Raw genomic sequence first — 16549 nt, 5'->3', positions numbered from 1 at the left:
ATAACACGCGAATAAGCCGGAGGCTCTCCGGGTGTTTCACCTGGAAGACGGTGAAAACTGCCGGACGGAGACCCCGTCCAGAGGCAAACCCTCAGCCCAGGCCCCCTGTCCAGGGCAGATCTGCTGTTTCCTCCACTGTCGCTTGGAATGATGTCAGCCCCTGTGCTGGCTGCTGACCCCAAGGCCACCATGCTGGACACAGCAGACCTAACTGATACAGAATAAGGAGCGCCCAGACAGGACTTTCATTGTCCCTTTTGACTGTGAAACAAATACAAGGAACCCCGTACTGTAAGCATACTGCTGAATCGATTGCGTACTTATGCAGTTAAAAGGAAATTAGATTTGAATAGGCAAGGCGATGATAATTACGCGAATGGAACTGCAAGTCTTGTAATAAACGTAGTGATATTCTAAAAGAGTGAATGTAGAAGAAGTCTGAAAAAGAGAATTGAAGATCTGTCCTCAAAATGCACTTCTCTCTGTATAGTCATGCAATTCTGAACATTTGCAAAGGAAATATAAACTGGATTCACTCTACACATCTTTACAAGTTTGATAGAATTTCACTATGTATTTTGAAAACGACTTTTTTTATTTTATGTTGAGCCAATCTGAAATCGCCAGATGGATTTTTCCCTTCCCTGCTAACACCACTGACCCTTGCTCTGTTTTCCACAGGGAGAATGAAGGAGAGCAGACAAGTTGCTCCAACACACCTACAATCCAGTCACTCATCTCTCTCCACACAGCAAGATCCATAATGTCCGACTGGAAGACTGGTGCTCTTCTCCAAGAAGCTAACAAATGCCATCTTGATCACCACCGAACCCAATACCCACTGTGGAAACCACTGCACTACAAAACGTCTAGTGCATGAGACCTTGTCCCACACAAAACAGGATTACTGGTGTGCCAAGGCTGGGTAAGTTTCAAAGTAGTAAAAACATTTGCTTGCTTTCAGAAACGGTCAAAATTAGAGAGATGCCATACCACTGATTTAGGTTTAAACTAACAAGCTGCAGTTTTTCTGTAAATCTTGTGATTAAAAAAAAAAATTAAAAACATTAAATATGTACTGTATATGTCTATTTACAGTACCTACTGCAAATAAAACTTCTACTGTATTTATTGCTACGACTTAACTCATCCCGGTTCCATTTAAACTAATGCCACGAATAAATCTAAAAAATCTAATTAAAGATTTTATCCACGGGTTAACTATCAAAAACCTATCCCCAACTGCAATTGCACTTTCCATGTTAATTCTGCAGTGTACTGGCATCTCTGTGAAAGTGTGCCAACATAATATTGCATCGGATTCGGCTTCCCATAGGCTCCACTTGTACAGGCCTCAAAGTCTGAGCACATCTTGGGCACTGTAGTCCACAGATTACTGGCTCAAAACTGTCATGTTGCTTGCTTATTTGAGACTAAAATGAAGCAATTCTGAGCCAATAGACACAGGTCTGGGCTAGAAAGACTTAAGGTCAGCCAAAATCCTGCAACAGTGACCCCAGGGCCTGCGGTATTATCAGTTGGAACGACTTCAGATTCCCCGTCTGGTAGCTTGGCTTTCCTATTTGCAGTGTGGACGTGCAGTGTGGAAAGAACAGCTGGCCTGAACCTGTGCTTTTCAGAGCCTGTGTGCATGTTCCTGGCCTCTCCCCTCAGGTGGCCCAGGGCTCCTTGCGGTAAAACACAGAGGGACTCAACTGGCGATTGCAAAATGGGGAAGGCTTACAAAAGTCATTTCCATCTCCCAAATGGAAAACAGTGGTGTACTTCATCAAATCAGTAAATCCACAAAATGCTTGTCTTGAGATCCTGCTCATCTTTGCCATAATATTCTGTATTCCCAGATTCATCTGAGACTTTAAAACTCTTCTTTAAAGGTTATTATCAAGGAGTTAAAAAGATTCTGAACAGCACTATACAATAGATTTAAAAAAAATCACAGTACCAGGCTTTTTCAGAGCTTGCTATCCAGTATTTGGATTTGACTTTCTGGTGTTAATACCTGTCAATGTCATTGTACAGGAACCTGCTCCTCTCATAGAATTGTTTTAATTTGCTATTTGTATGTGACATTCATTTTGCAGAATGAAATACGGAAGAGTTACAGTAAGAGGACAGCTACAGAAAAAGGTATAAAAACCTAGCACATCATTTCAATTAGAATAAGGTGGCCACTACATCAATGGCACATGAGACACACAGAATCTGAGATTTACTGTTTAGCTTTTAATTCTTTAAGTGGTTTACCCACTATCTACATAATCCTAAAAGGCATATCCTATGACATTTTGATCATCTATTTCTTGGATTTTATGCACTCTTTAGTGATCCGGTATGATCCACAATTTCCCACTTTATGTGTGAAGTATCTCCAGATACTAATGCTCAGAGCATTCCGCATGGATTTCCTGAAGAGGGTTTAGGCCCAGGAAGAACTCTTCATACTAAACCTGTGATGTCTGTGGATGGCAGTTAGTTTCATTCCAGCTTTAACTGTTAATTACTAAAGTTTAGATGACCTAGTCTTTATAAACACAACAACTGCCATCATCCAGAAACAATGCTTTTGTATAAAACAAATTCCATTCCCATAACATAAACAACTGACTACTTCCAGAGTTATAATTACAGAAACACTGGGATATTTTGCTCCACAGACAAAACTTTCCACTAGCATGGAATATCCTCTGTATGTGTTAAGACTTTAAACCTAATGAAAATTAATATCTACATGGAGACATACAGATACTGTTTCAAAAACTGAAATAATTATTGTGTTCTATGCTTTGTCGTTTCACCCCAGATATAGCAGTAAAACTTTCTTTCAAGACACAATAAACATTCACTCAAAATCTATTTATCATGGGTCAGGCAAAATACCCATAAATCACATAAAAAATAAATACTGATAAAAAAATGGTCTTACTTCTGGAGACTTGCACCAATTCTGTTACATTAAAAACTCCTGAAGTCACAAAGCTTTCCTGAAATTCGGGGGCATCTGCAAGAGACAGAGAGGAGGTCACAACAGCGTCCCGCAGGAGGTCTCATGCTCACCAAAGACACCTGGCCTAGATGACACACCCACCCTCTTCATAATAATAATATAGTTGCTTGTTGATTACTTGATTTGTAATTTGAACAACAATAAGAATAATATCAGCTCAATTAAATGATGAGTTGGATTCACATATCAGCACTTAAAATGGCAGAGGAAGACCTTAAGTATTGAATTTCCTTCATATAATATTTCAGGTTATTACAATTATATAATACATATACATATATTGAATTCTATGAACAGTTCTGTTTGAATTTAAATCAGTTTTGCAGTCAATCAGAATTGATATTCAAGACCTTAGCACGTTTTAAGCACATATTTTATCCCTCTCTCTTACCATGTGAATCAGTTTTGTTACACACAAAGCACTGATTACCCAACAAAAATAAGAAACATTACTGAGTTTTAATAGCCTATCACCTTGGTCAATGTCACACTCAACACGTCTCATAAAACACAACCATGATCTTTCGATGAGATTTCTTTCTGGTTCACATCATCCCGATCTTAGACTGATGTTTTAGGCTCCTTCAGGCTTCTGTTACCACCCAAGCCCTCATGATCGAGACCAAGGAACATGTGTCCTCTTACAGACTGTATGTTAAGCTGGTGCTCCTTTTCACAGCTCTGGAGGTATCTTCACTGGATAAATTGATAAGGAAATAGAAGCTGGGAATACACCTTTACTGGTGTTTATTGGCATCACAAAAATGCCACGTTGACAGAGACATTCAACACAGTTCCTACACTCTGCTGGGGTGAATAAATTGAATAGAACACAAGATGAAAATGAGACTAGAAATAAAATTCAGCTTTTCCATTGCAGAATCTCAGGAGTACATTTCTTCACACTATGCAACTTATAATTAAAACCATCTTCCCAGTCAGAAATAACTAAATCTCTGTATGTTCTTTAGTTATTTAAAAGCAGCTGTGGGTTGACTTAGTATTCTCTCTCTACAACCAATCAGACAAATGAGGGTTCCATTAAAATAGCAATAATAATGAGTGTAAACACTTAATTACATCTTTGTGGAACTAGGGCTTCAGCCATATTAGAAGACACATATAGGAAGTAGGAAAACAATTCAAATATTAAAGTACATTAAAAAAGGAAGTCAGATGTTCACTGAATCTCAGATCATCCATACAAATATAATATCTGAATGCTAAATTAAACATCTAGTAGTTTTTTTTAAAGAATTTAACATGTAATCTTCAACAGTTCAACCTTTTCTTCTGTCAAACTGTGTGGCAGTGCAGTGAAATACTCGAACCAAATAAAAAAAAACAGCTCATGTGATAACCGAGGGAACTGAAACACTGAAATGGGTGTTTCCTAAACACTACTGTAGGTATTGACATCTCTCACTTTAGCCTATAGATGCATACAGTAACTACTGCTCTCGAGAGCCAGAATAGGATGTTCTCTTTGTCTCTTTAAATCATTAAAAGCTGTACACCAATGATCAGCTCCATTACAGCAGCTCATTAAGAGAAGAGGTGGGACAAAAGTTTACCAGCTTTGTGGCCTTCCAGGACTGGAGTTGTGCATCACTGCTTTAGCCCAAATCAAGTTTATTAATAAGTGCAGTTATAACCTAAATCATAAAATGGCTAAACTCCTTGGTAGTTTCCAAGTGTGCTATGAAGGATGAGGTGAGAAAGTTAATGGAAAGCACAACCTCTGTGACATTAAATAAAGGAGAAGAGTTTAATCCTCACTTGCCTCTAAGCATCACCACATTCGAAATCCATTATTTACAGTTTCAGATTCCAAAGCTGTGTTGCTCTATGCAGCATAATCAAATCAGTTCCCCTTCCAGAGGAGTCCAACAGGCTCAGCATGGCAGTTTCATTTCTGATCAATATCTGCATGATGCAATTAAAATGCCCGATGAAAACTTTGATGAATTACAAACTATGTGCCTGCAAAATATTTAGATTTCTACGGGTTCGGCAGTGTTGGTGAAGGTGTTGGACTTCATCCACAAGCCAATCTGCTAAATCGAAACAGTTTTGAAAAGAGGAAAAAAACGCATAGGACTTTCGATATAGCCATGAAGCTACTTTAAAGAAAGATATCTAGTGTAGGCAGGTCTTTGTAGATAAAGCCTGTAAAATGCTAAGTGTTTCCTGGACCAATCTATTGCTCTAGACTCCTGACAAACTTAGCTATAACATGTCCACATCTACCCTTTTTATTGTAAGAAGGAACATCTATACAAGTTTATATCATGATTATACATACCATCAGAAATATGCATTTAAGAGCTTAATGAGTCTATGTTTCCCTCCAGTGGGGGGAGCTACAGTAATTGTGCAGAGCAGGCAGTATGAGAGGATATGTTCATTTACATTAGGGTAGGAGGCAATTATGAAGCAAGTGCAAAATACAATGTACAACTGCAAAATTTTGAGAAATGCTAAACTTTGATCAATTTGTAAAAAGAAAAACAAATTGCAATATTAATGCAGAGTTTATTTTACGTTTTCAAAATCACAATGGGTTTATACTGTATCGATCACAAAGCAAATAAAAAGTTTTATGACAAAAAGCATTTCCAGCTTCTCATAATATTAACAGAATGCAAACAACAATTTTAAGGATTATAACAGAATAACTTATTGATTTGATTTAAAATCATGTGCTGGTGGTAACAGCAGGCTGAAATGTGTGCCTTTATCTGTTGATCACCTCAGCAAGCTAAAATTTTTCCAAAGTGTTTTCTAAAACTTAATTTTCACTCTTATAAAATGGTCTCTGATTTTAAACTTGAGAATTATAGCAAACTCTCATTTCAGCAATGCAATGGCTTTTAGAGGAGTTCCCTATTCTATGCAAGGAGAAGTGGATTGCACTGCATTGCTCAAAGACATGAGCTGAATGCACAAACCCACTGGGGGAATTCTGTCATCTGCATCACTGATCGGAGAGTGCAGTTTACAGTAGATGTCTGCTCTTACTGTAAATGGCTTAGAGAAGCTACACAAATCTGCTGGCAGCACACCTCAGTAGTCAGAATTCCACCCTGCCTATGATGTAACTGTGGTTTTGTGGTAACTGCAAGGTAAAGAGGTTATAAGGGCTGATAACCCACTGTATCTCCCACTGAGCAGGTTTCACCCCAACACATCCGCCCACCAGTAAAACACAGAGCCTGCTTCCTGTGGCCACCTAACAGCCCTCCCAGTAACTTCCTCTCTGCATGACCTCTGCCCTCCCACTGCTTCCTGAGCTCAATGGATTGTGTATCTGTTCTGTGAACTCAGGGACTCACTAAATAACTAGTTCCCAAGACAGACCCTATATAAAGCTGTTTACATAGTTCTTTGTTTAACAGGGAAAGACACTTTGTTTTAACATTATGATTTTCTTTCTTTTAAATGGGCCTTCAGTTTTTTACATACTCTTAGCATCACTGTAATGCTGAGCACAATGAAAGGTGACTCCTGGGTGCCTCAAATAATCAAAGGCCTCTCTGGTGTAAGAGCAGTTTGCAGATTATAGTCTAGAATTCACTGCTTTGAATCTGGCCTAGAGCATGTCATCACGGCATTATGTGTCTAGAATTCCGCCAAGACACGTCACAACCACTGGGGTTGGGTGGCTTGAGAAATTAACTAGGATTAATTAAACTACAACATGCAAAGCCAAACCCCATGGATTGCGAGGGGCCTGTGAGCCTGTGGTTCTGTCATAGCAATCCATGTCTTTTTTATATCAGCCACTGATCTCTGCTGTTCAAATAGTGGGAAAAAAGAGGCACACAGGAAGCAGTGCACATTTCAGGAGATGCATGGCCATGATGTCTACCTCTGTGGTGAAAGGGATTATAGTAGGGAGTCATGCTAATCATCAACTGGAAAATCAAAAACTGGTGGCTATAAAAAAAGGCAATTTGTAAATGTTTATAAACCTTATCCCACTCGGAGGTCTAGAAAACCAGCCCTGCTTTCCAAAAGCAAGTGCACTACAAAGGGGATATTTTAAGGCTCAAAGTCCATCATACTGTACATGTTTCAGCTTTATCTCAAGTAAAGGAAACAGAGCAGTTCATGTAACAGGACAGAGCTGACTCTGCACAATGCTTCAAGGTGCTTCAGATTGAGGACACAATCACAGTGATACACATCCAGAGGGAATTGGTATTTCTCGTCAATTGTGAATAGCAGGGAAGTTAAACTGCCAGAATGAAAAGAACTTTGCAAGTGGAAGCTGCAGCAATGAAAGTCCTGAGCAAAGGTATGCAAAACCTAAAACACATGAAAAAGCTCTGCATGTTTTTAAAAGTAAAAGGTTATTACTACTCATGTGCATTCAGACATTCTAGATTATTATTATTAAGATTATTATTGACACTTTGCATGGACAAGAGGGCCTTAACACTCTGGATATACTGTACAGGAGTCTTCTTCCTCTTCCTGCCCTATATGATGTTTATCGGATAACCTTTCTGGGATTATGTCTATAGTGTTACAAACAACATACTGTATATTATTTACAGTATACTGTATAGTGAGCAGAGTTGCTGGATTTGCTCTAGTCACTTTCATTAGCCTGCCAAGCACTTTCATACAGCAGTTTATCACAATTTGTCTTTAAGGGGATGTGTGACTGAGAGCTGATTAACAAATGGAAGATTGAGAGAACAGGTTTGTGGTGAATGCTCAAAACTGAGGGTGATGTAATTAATGAAGTACCTCAGGGATCTGTACTAGGGCAACTGCTCTTTGGTTATTGATACTATACTTAAAACTATACTCTAGTTTTTAATAAAATGTATTAGCCAGATTCACAACTGATGCTAAAATAGGATGATGAGCAATCACTACAGAAGCTGCAAAGGTAATTCAAAAAGACTTGTAAAATAATTTACGCACATCCAGAGACAATATGTTAAAATTCAGTGCAAACAGTGCAATAGTGAGACCACATTTCTTACACTGTGTAGTTTTCGTCACAATACAAAACTGATAATGCTACTTTGGAATAAGTCCAGAGAAAAGCAAAAATGTAACATCCCCAGAATTAAAGGAATGCACTTAACTGACAGTCTAAAATAACTGAAGCTCTTCAGTCTTGAACAGAGAAGATTCATTCCTGTACTTTTAGACTTCTACAGGCTCACCTTCTTCACCTAAAGAGGGCTCAACAGCCCAAACATAGTGGAGTTTTTTCTTCTCAGCTTGGAATTAACCTTCACGTGTTCTTCTGCAGCCAATGCATGCTGACGCAATTCACTACTCGAACTTCCATATCACATCACTCAATTCTGCAAGGAATTAACCTTTACTTGCTCCACATTTTGTCATTCATTTACGGGTTTTGGTGACACAGAAGCCTCTACACCTTTATTTTATTTTGCAATGGTATTTTCTTGCCATATCATAATATTTCTTGAGGTTCTTTCTGTACACACCTCAGAATGAAGTGTGCTGTTCCTGACTGTGGGTAGATGTTGATGGAAGGCAGTGGCGCTGTGCTGGTGTGTTGAAGGTGCAGATGTCTGGGGCTACAGAAAGCACTCTTACCCATAGTGGCTGTTTTACTGTCCTCCTGGTCAGAACCAATCCCTGTTCTTGGACTGCTACTCTGTTCAGACTCTGAAAGAAGTAAAAAACAACAACAAAAAACACTTCAATATCAAAGGCACTGGAGTATTTACAATCAAATGTTAACAGGTTCTCGTAAACGTGTTGAGATTTCACCAACATCTTCACATAGTGAATAATCCCCAAATCAAACGGCGTAGTCCATTTATTTCCAAATGAAGAGCTCTATTCAGGTCACCGCCAAGTCACCTCAGAAGTGAAAGGCATCCGAGTTTTCACATGCCCTTTGGTGCTTGAAGATCTGCTGTCCATTAAGACTGCCGTTAAGTGAGAACAAAATCACAGCCCCCGATTGCTTGCATTACAGTTGTGTTCAAGATGTCCTTAGAAACCACCAGCCACATGCGTGGTCATGTCCCGGAGGGTGATTTAATGATCGAAATAATCAAAGACAACAGTTTTTTTCCATTGTAAAGAACAACTTTGTCTTGTCGGTAGTTATTTCCCAATATGAAAGGTGTGAAAATTTAGTAAAATGTAGTTTAGTAAAACATAGAAAGACAATTCCTGCAACTGTATTTACAGACAACCCTGTATGTTTTCCTTAAACCTATCATTTCGGGTCTGGACAGTACTTGTACACTGCCAGCTTGACTTAGGAAAGTGGCTACACAGAGAACCCACACACACCAAATGTATGCATGGCGCAGGAAAGGGTTAACCCGAGTCTGCACAGGGACGGAGACTGCTGGTTCTCTGAGGTTGTGCACGAGTGACCGGCCTAGTGCTCTGCAGAGCACAAGCAACTGATCCTTCCCAGAGGATAAAAATAGAAGGCAGTGAGAGTGTCAGCAGAAAGCCAAGGCCACAAACTGGTATGAAAGGAAAGGCCAGAAGAGTGCAAAAACAGCTGCCGAGGAGAGGTTTTTTTTTTTTAACCGGGTTGTTGCTGTTGTTGTTGTTGTTAGTCTCACGCCTTGGCTGAGAAGGGGGGACGTCTGCCAGCGCGTCAGTCAGTCTTCGGCTGGCAGGGGATGGAAGATCGAGTAAAGCAGGCAGCCTCCCACGGACAGCTGAGAGAGCGCCAGTTATCCTACAGGCAGGACGCCCTCTGCAGTGGCAAAGAATAAGGGGGCCGAGTCTGGACAGCTTTGTTATTAAACACAGTCCCTTCAGCGGCACACTGTAGCATAGCCTCTGAGGTTCTGGGACACCTATTACAGTGGTTTAAACAATATACAGTATAATTAAGGCAGAGCTTCAATTCTAAATATATATTTTCTGTATCTCTTATCTCCAGCCAACCTGTACTTCCATATCTTGTTCCAGTCAGGGTGTCAAGGTCAAGACTTAACCTTTCTTTACTAAAACGGATCTTAAAATACAGCTTGGTACACTACAGTTTTTTATAAGAGCAAATGCTTTACCATTAAGGTACACCCCAACACACCGATACACTCCCAGAGGCCGTGGAGATGCATATAGAGTCTAATCTGCCAATTAAATTCTTGTTGAAACAGGCATCACACAGTCGCTTTCAAATTCTGACCTCAGTAAAAAAAAGTATTGCACTGGGCCCCGTTCACCATCTAATTTCTGTAAAGACAAAATTCTACTGATGATAAAAAGAGCCATATATTTGCTCAAGATGAAGATGTGAAAAGACCAGAATTGCAAGTCAGGACTTGGGGCTCTGCTAGTGCAGAACTCAGACTTGTCTTTTGTTTTAAGCTGAGAATCAAGGGTTGCTTCCTCCCAAAAGAGCGCGAGATGCAAGGCGGGGACAGCCTGGGTTTGATGGCGCCAGAATAGTTTCACCACTAAAATGAGCCTGGGCAGACAGCAAGACCAGAGGAAGCACAAGTGACTGAAGGTCAGCTCACAGCTCAAGGCTTGGATTGTGCGTCTTCTCCAGGGCTGTCAAAGAGACTGACCAGGAAAGCATGCCTCCTGTTCTTCACAATGTACAGTATTGTGTGTGTGTCTGTCCGCCTGCTTATCCGCAGACTGGAATCTGTTAAAAGACACTGGTTGCCTGCCAATCCACAAACACCCACAACACACACATATTGGTCAGTCCCGTGACAGATTTTGTTTGAACTGGCACCTACAGTATTATGACACCTCAGGAGCAGCACACAGATCATTAGCAAACCTTACTTTCCTTAGCAAATAAGCAAGCTAGATGGGCCTAATGGCCTCCTCTTGTTTTTAACTCTGCGATGCAACAAAGACAATCATTTTCCTCAAAATCATTGGAAGCAACATGGCATCTCAACCGGATAAATCGTATTTCCGTGATACAAACCATTAAAATTCCTGAGAAGTGGAATAGCAAAGGACCAGGAGAGGTGACATTAAGTATTATTTCTTTCAGGGATTTCAAAGACTGTAGATTGCAAAAGGCACTTTTAAGTTGCAGTTCTACACAACCAATCATTGTAATTCAAATCAATTTAATCAAAAGATTATTTAAATTTGGCAGTTCTATGTCATCTCTCCTCTCTACTGCAAGCCCTTCCCCCTTAGTGCAATCTAAAGCATCTCTGAAAACATTAGGCAAGACAGAGAACGCGTGTTCTCTAAATCACATTACTGGTATGATAGTGTGCAGGATGGATTTGGAAAATCTGCTGATGCCCTTTAATGCAAAAACCCAGAGCTACATTTAGTGTGATGCAAGGCATTGAAGGGCAACAGGTCTAGCTGCTGTCTCCAGATACGAGAAGTTTGATTTTTTATTTATTTTCAGGAGAAGTGCCAATCATAGTTCTGATGGGTTTGTAGCCAGCTGGGGCACTGCCAGCCAAGAAGAAGGAACAATTCCAATTTTTTTCCTGCAAAGTAAAATCCCATCTCCCCGAGCGGCGCTGGCTGGGCAAGCAGCCCTCGGAGGGGATCCAGGCGGCGAGAGGAGAGAGCGAGAGAGAGACTGGGAGCAAGGGCACAGGCACACGGAGCACAGCCCTGCACTCCGTCAACAGCCCCGCGCCTCACTTCGTTACCGCGCGCGGGGAAAAATCCGCCACAACCAAGAACAAGCCAAAACGCAAAACAAGAAAAAAAACGTTGGGTTGGAAAAGTGCTCAAACTGCTCGACGGACACCGAGACACGCGGCGTGCTTCATTTCTCGATCGTTTCCGGGCTTCTTCCGAGTAGCCCCCCGACTATAAGTAAGACAAAAACAAATCTGGAGGAACCCGCACCACTGGATGATGTCAAAGCAGGAGCTGTATCCGACAGCCATTTTCTATCAGGAGTGGGGGGGATGGGGCAGCCATTTTGTGTAGTGGTTGATCTTAACAGACTTCTAGGGGAGGATATTCCTTCTGCTTTCGGCGTGTGACTCCACAGCCCTTTGCTGAGTCTCTGCACAAACGCTGCTCGCTGGCCAGTTAAAGCACGGGAGGCAACGAGGCCGCTGGTTTCACCAGCACGTTGCTCCACGGCGTGATATTCCTGCGTCTTCTGAGAACTGTTCCTTCGTGTGCTTAGAGAAACACTGTGCAGGAGATGTGGCAACTGGTATTGTCATTTCTTTGAAATAAATGGTCCCCAACACCCTCCCCTGCCTCTCGCTTATTCCACGTACTGTAAATAAACTTTTTTTGTTTGCTGTTTCTATTTTATTTTCACGCGAGTGTTCTTTGGCTCAGGTCTGCTGAGCGCCAGAGTTTTTTTGGCAGACATTTCATGTGCGGAGGAGAGTGCAGCTGGCAGCCATTTTCTATTGCTCTCTCTCTGTCTACCCCCCCCCCCCCTCCTTCAGAGCAGGAGAATATAAAGTACTGCCGGCCCTGTAGAGGAGTGCCAACATGTCCATGTGCCAAATCACCCCCTTCAGAAGAAAAAAAGAAAGGCAGAAGAACGCCAGCTAAGAGTTGGCAGAGAACATTGCTGTGAAATGACCTAACGTGAAAGACATTCCAGTGGAGTAACTCAGGAATTAAGCTAGTAACAGCTAAATAGCAACACAGGAAATGTTTAAAGGCACAGTTACAGAGGTTCCCTCTTATCTTTAAAGCTGTATATCTGGATGGCACAACCCACCTTAAAACTTAAAAAAACCCAGCCCACACACACACACGCACAACTGGGTTCGCTCGTTATCTGCAGGCTTCACAAGATTTTACAGACTTCTTGTTAAACTCTGGGAGCGGTTGTATTTAGAGTCTCAATAAGTACACACACACACAGAAATTTGGGGAGAGGAGGAGAAAACCACCTCGCTGTATGTCAGATCGTTAAACTCATATAAAAAATTATTTGGGTTTTGCATTTCAGCCTCCAAGTAGCTGCACAGTCCCCTTCTTCTATCTGTATGAAACGAATGAAAGTTTTATCCAACCTTGCATCTTAAGGCAGTTCTACACCGCAATCCAGCTCCAACACAGTATTTGCCAGCAATCCAGATTACTTAATGCGTGCTTTCATCTGTACTGGGGTTAAATAAATGTGCTGAACATCAAGCTCTGCTGGAGAGCTAATAAACTGGCATATATGAATGGCAGCAGAATCTCATCCTTCAGGCCAGCATTTCCTTTGCTCTCGGATCTGGAACCCAGGTGCTTTCCTCACGGACAGACGTCTGTGTCTCTCGCACTCCCCACAGCATCCAGGAGCGCCGACTGTGCTGCCAAAAGGAGCGTGGAGGTGTCGGCTGCAGCCCTGCCAAGTCCTCTCTGAACAAGGCGCACCGCAGTACAGTGGCATCACCCTCACAGCAGCGCTGCTGCCCTGGCTTGGAAAGCCTCACAATGAGCCAGCGGCCTCTACACAAACTGCGCCCCCCTCTCGTGGCACTGGGGCGGCAAGCGAAAAACATGCAAAGCCTTAAAGTGAAAAATGAATGCAAATACTGTATGTTGAATAAACGCAGTGCAATCAATCCAACTGTGTCAATACAAAAACGGCATTAGCAGAAGGAAACAGCACTGCGGATAAACACTTTTTCTGGGGCTCTAGGCTGTAGTCATGCTCAGTGTCCCCAAGTGTGACAAGTTGGTCATTCTCAGTTCAGCCACAAAACAAAGTCACTTTTATATCCCAAGCCCTGCACAGTCTGCCAGTGTCCTGAAGGGGGCAGAGTTAAAGTCAGCACAGCTCTGTAGGTGCAGAGCTCCTTAAAAAAATAAATAACTCCAGAGATCCTGCTAGTCTTTGTTTGAAAAACACTATCTGCAATTTGTTTGTTACATTAATGAGGCTCTTGTACTTCCATTGCTGCAATATTCTTTAAGACACAGCTCTGTCAGAGAATGGCACATAAAACCTGAAACATTAGTTATCAAATCTTACTTTAACACTGAATTCATGTCACTGTGTAACCTAAGTCTCGATTCCCAATAGGTTTACAGAACAAATTTTACCATTTCAAATCTTTATGTTATTGTTTCACATTTTGAAGCAACTGTGAGACCGAAGAAAAAGAACAGACATAATACATATGGGTATTCATAAATGTGAAACTGAGACGACCAGGCATTATTCAAAAGTATCAGAACTGTCTTTAAGTGTTTTATAAAACAGAAATCATCTGGTACTAAGGTGACATGAATAACAGTAAAAAATATTTTTGGTTCAGTATATTTATGTTTCTTGCATGTGAACAATGGAAACCAAATTCTTATGAAGGACCTTGGTAAGCCTAAGTTTTTTTTCAGATGATGCACGATTCTCCATTGAGAATCGCTGCCCTCACCTTGTCTCTGCCATCCACACAGAACCCCAGAGGAGTTCAGGCAGATGAAATTTCACTCAATCACACTGCTGAGCCAGATCTTCTTTTCTCCTAGACAATTTAATCAGGTTTTAGAGCAGAGTGGCGCTTGGTGCTATCAGGCTTCCTCTACCAATCCTCAAATAAAATCTGTGACCGGGGGGAAATCTCTTCTCACATCCGAAGAGTTTTTCTTACAGACGTAAACGAAGAGCTCTGTTGTTTATTCATGCATGTTGTTTTGTTCTTCCTGTGACAGATACTTTCAGTACCGCACCTCTATGATCTTAACTGCATTCCTTGAATGGTTTGCACCCTGTGCCTGCCCTCCTACCTTTTGTGCTACACCTGTGCATCACCCCTGCAGTAACATATAAAAGCTACAGTATGCGGTCACTCCCTTGTGTTTAAACCATATCACATAACAGTGTGGTAAAAATCACACATGAAATACGTACCATATTAAAACCCAGGCCTAACACGGTTTTAATCTGTCTGTTACTATGACTAACAAGTGGCGAATTATATGGGAAATCTAAATTTAATTTTAAGTCTCCCTCAGCCCGCAAAGCTCACTACATTTAAAAAAAAACTAATCTTCTTCTTTACATGAGCTGTGCATAAAGACTGGGTGAAGCCAACAGGTGAACTGATATAGCTTCTTCTCCGCCACTGCTGACGCGCTGAAGTCTGGCCCCCGGGAGCCCCTCGCCTGCGGGGAGGAGCCTGAGAGGAGGTGGCTCTGGGGCTGGCGGGTGAGCGGCGCACAAGCGGATCAATACCCCTCCAACTGCACAGCGCGCCGAGTCGCAGAGCTCAGGCTGGCAGCATCAGCGCTATCGACCCGGCCATCGACCCGCGCGCTCCCACCGCTGATTAACATTTAGAAAGAGCTGGAGAGAGACATACAGTAGGGAGAGGAGGAAAATGACAGAGGGAGAGAAAACGACTGGAGGGGTGGGGTCAGGGCAGGGGGATCCTCCGGTTTCTCTCCCGAGAGAAAGCAGAGCCCAGAGAGACAATGTTGCTGTTCGTTCTAAATGGGAAACGGTTGCTTTCACCACATTCCCTCTAAAAAAAAACCAAAACCAAAACAAAATGCTGAGGTAGCAGCGGGTGACTTGCTTAATTCCTTCATGTGAGTTGATTTTTTTCCTTTTCATTATTAGAAAGGTGTCATCAACAACGACTCCCTTTTAATCATGTGAAACAGGCACAACGAAATAGATAATGATTTTTGCTTTTTGAATTTTCCAAATAAATTTTTTTTAAAAAATAGATCCACCCACGGTGCGGCTGTTTTGCATTGAATTAAAAAAAAGTAAAGACCAATTGTTCCGTGTGTCACACTGAGTTTACTGGATGGGGAAATGGCTCGTGTTATGTATACAATTCAGAGTTTACTATAAACATTCATATCATACTCTGCTGAACTAAATAAAGATGGAGTTAAGGAAGAACTGTTTAATGTCCATCCATCCATTTTCTAACTGCTTCTTCCAATTCAGGGTCGTGGGGGAGCTGGAGCCTATCCTAGCCAGGCAGGGCACACCCTGGATGGAACATAAGCTCATCTTAAAGCACACACTCAAACCAGGAATGATTCTCCCCGAAGCCAATTAACCTACCAGTACGGACTCTTTGGAGTCTGGGAGTTAACCCCCGAAGGACAGCCATGCCAACACAGGGAGAACCTTCAAACTCCATGCAGACAGCACCTCAGGTCTAGAACTGAACCCGGGCCCCAGCACTGCAAACCACTGCGCCACTGTGCTGCCCCTGATTAATGTTTCCCTTGGATATCCAAGGTCCTGAAAACGGGGTTAGTCTAGAGGCAGACATACAGCAGGATGTTTCTAAAAATGTCACTCAAGTGAGATAAACCAACAGGCATCATTCCGAAGACAACCAGTACAAAGTCAGCTCTAAGGTATCTTTCTTTAATTAGGTTGAGGGTGCTGAACTCTGGGGATTGAGAGGATCTGCAGCAGTACCATATGTGAAACATTTGCAGCTCCTTTTTTCACCAGAACATCTGAGGATCCCAAAGCTCACAACTGCACAAAAGGCATGTACTGTAGCATCCTCTGACTCTCTATTTCAAGAGCTGTCTATTATCATGATAGTCACATGGACAAACTGCAAGCATCATAGCTATGAATTCCCCTGAAAGACCATCTCAGAGGACAGCAGA

The 16549-nt window shown here is 41.8% G+C and overlaps 1 protein-coding gene across 7 annotated transcripts in view; it reads right to left on the bottom strand.

Moving 5' to 3' along the window:
- The window catches only part of nfic (nuclear factor I/C), a 221889-nt gene that overhangs the window by 58896 nt on the left and 146444 nt on the right, over positions 1-16549 (bottom strand). For 6 of the 7 annotated variants that reach the window (XM_088622067.1, XM_088622072.1, XM_088622070.1 and 3 more), the window contains exons 3-4: positions 8615-8686; positions 2945-3019 (exon numbers count right to left, since the gene is read on the bottom strand). In XM_088622067.1, coding sequence (XP_088478193.1) covers positions 2945-3019; positions 8615-8686 — 147 coding nt within the window. The remainder of the gene's footprint in view (positions 1-2944; positions 3020-8614; positions 8687-16549) is intronic. The other variant, XM_088622069.1, reaches the window with a different exon arrangement.

Source organism: Lepisosteus platostomus, chromosome 27, assembly GCF_059453375.1.
Source record: "Lepisosteus platostomus isolate fLepPlt1 chromosome 27, fLepPlt1.hap1, whole genome shotgun sequence".
NCBI classification, from domain to species: Eukaryota; Metazoa; Chordata; class Actinopteri; order Semionotiformes; family Lepisosteidae; genus Lepisosteus; species Lepisosteus platostomus.
This window is presented reverse-complemented; position numbering and strand designations above follow the sequence as displayed.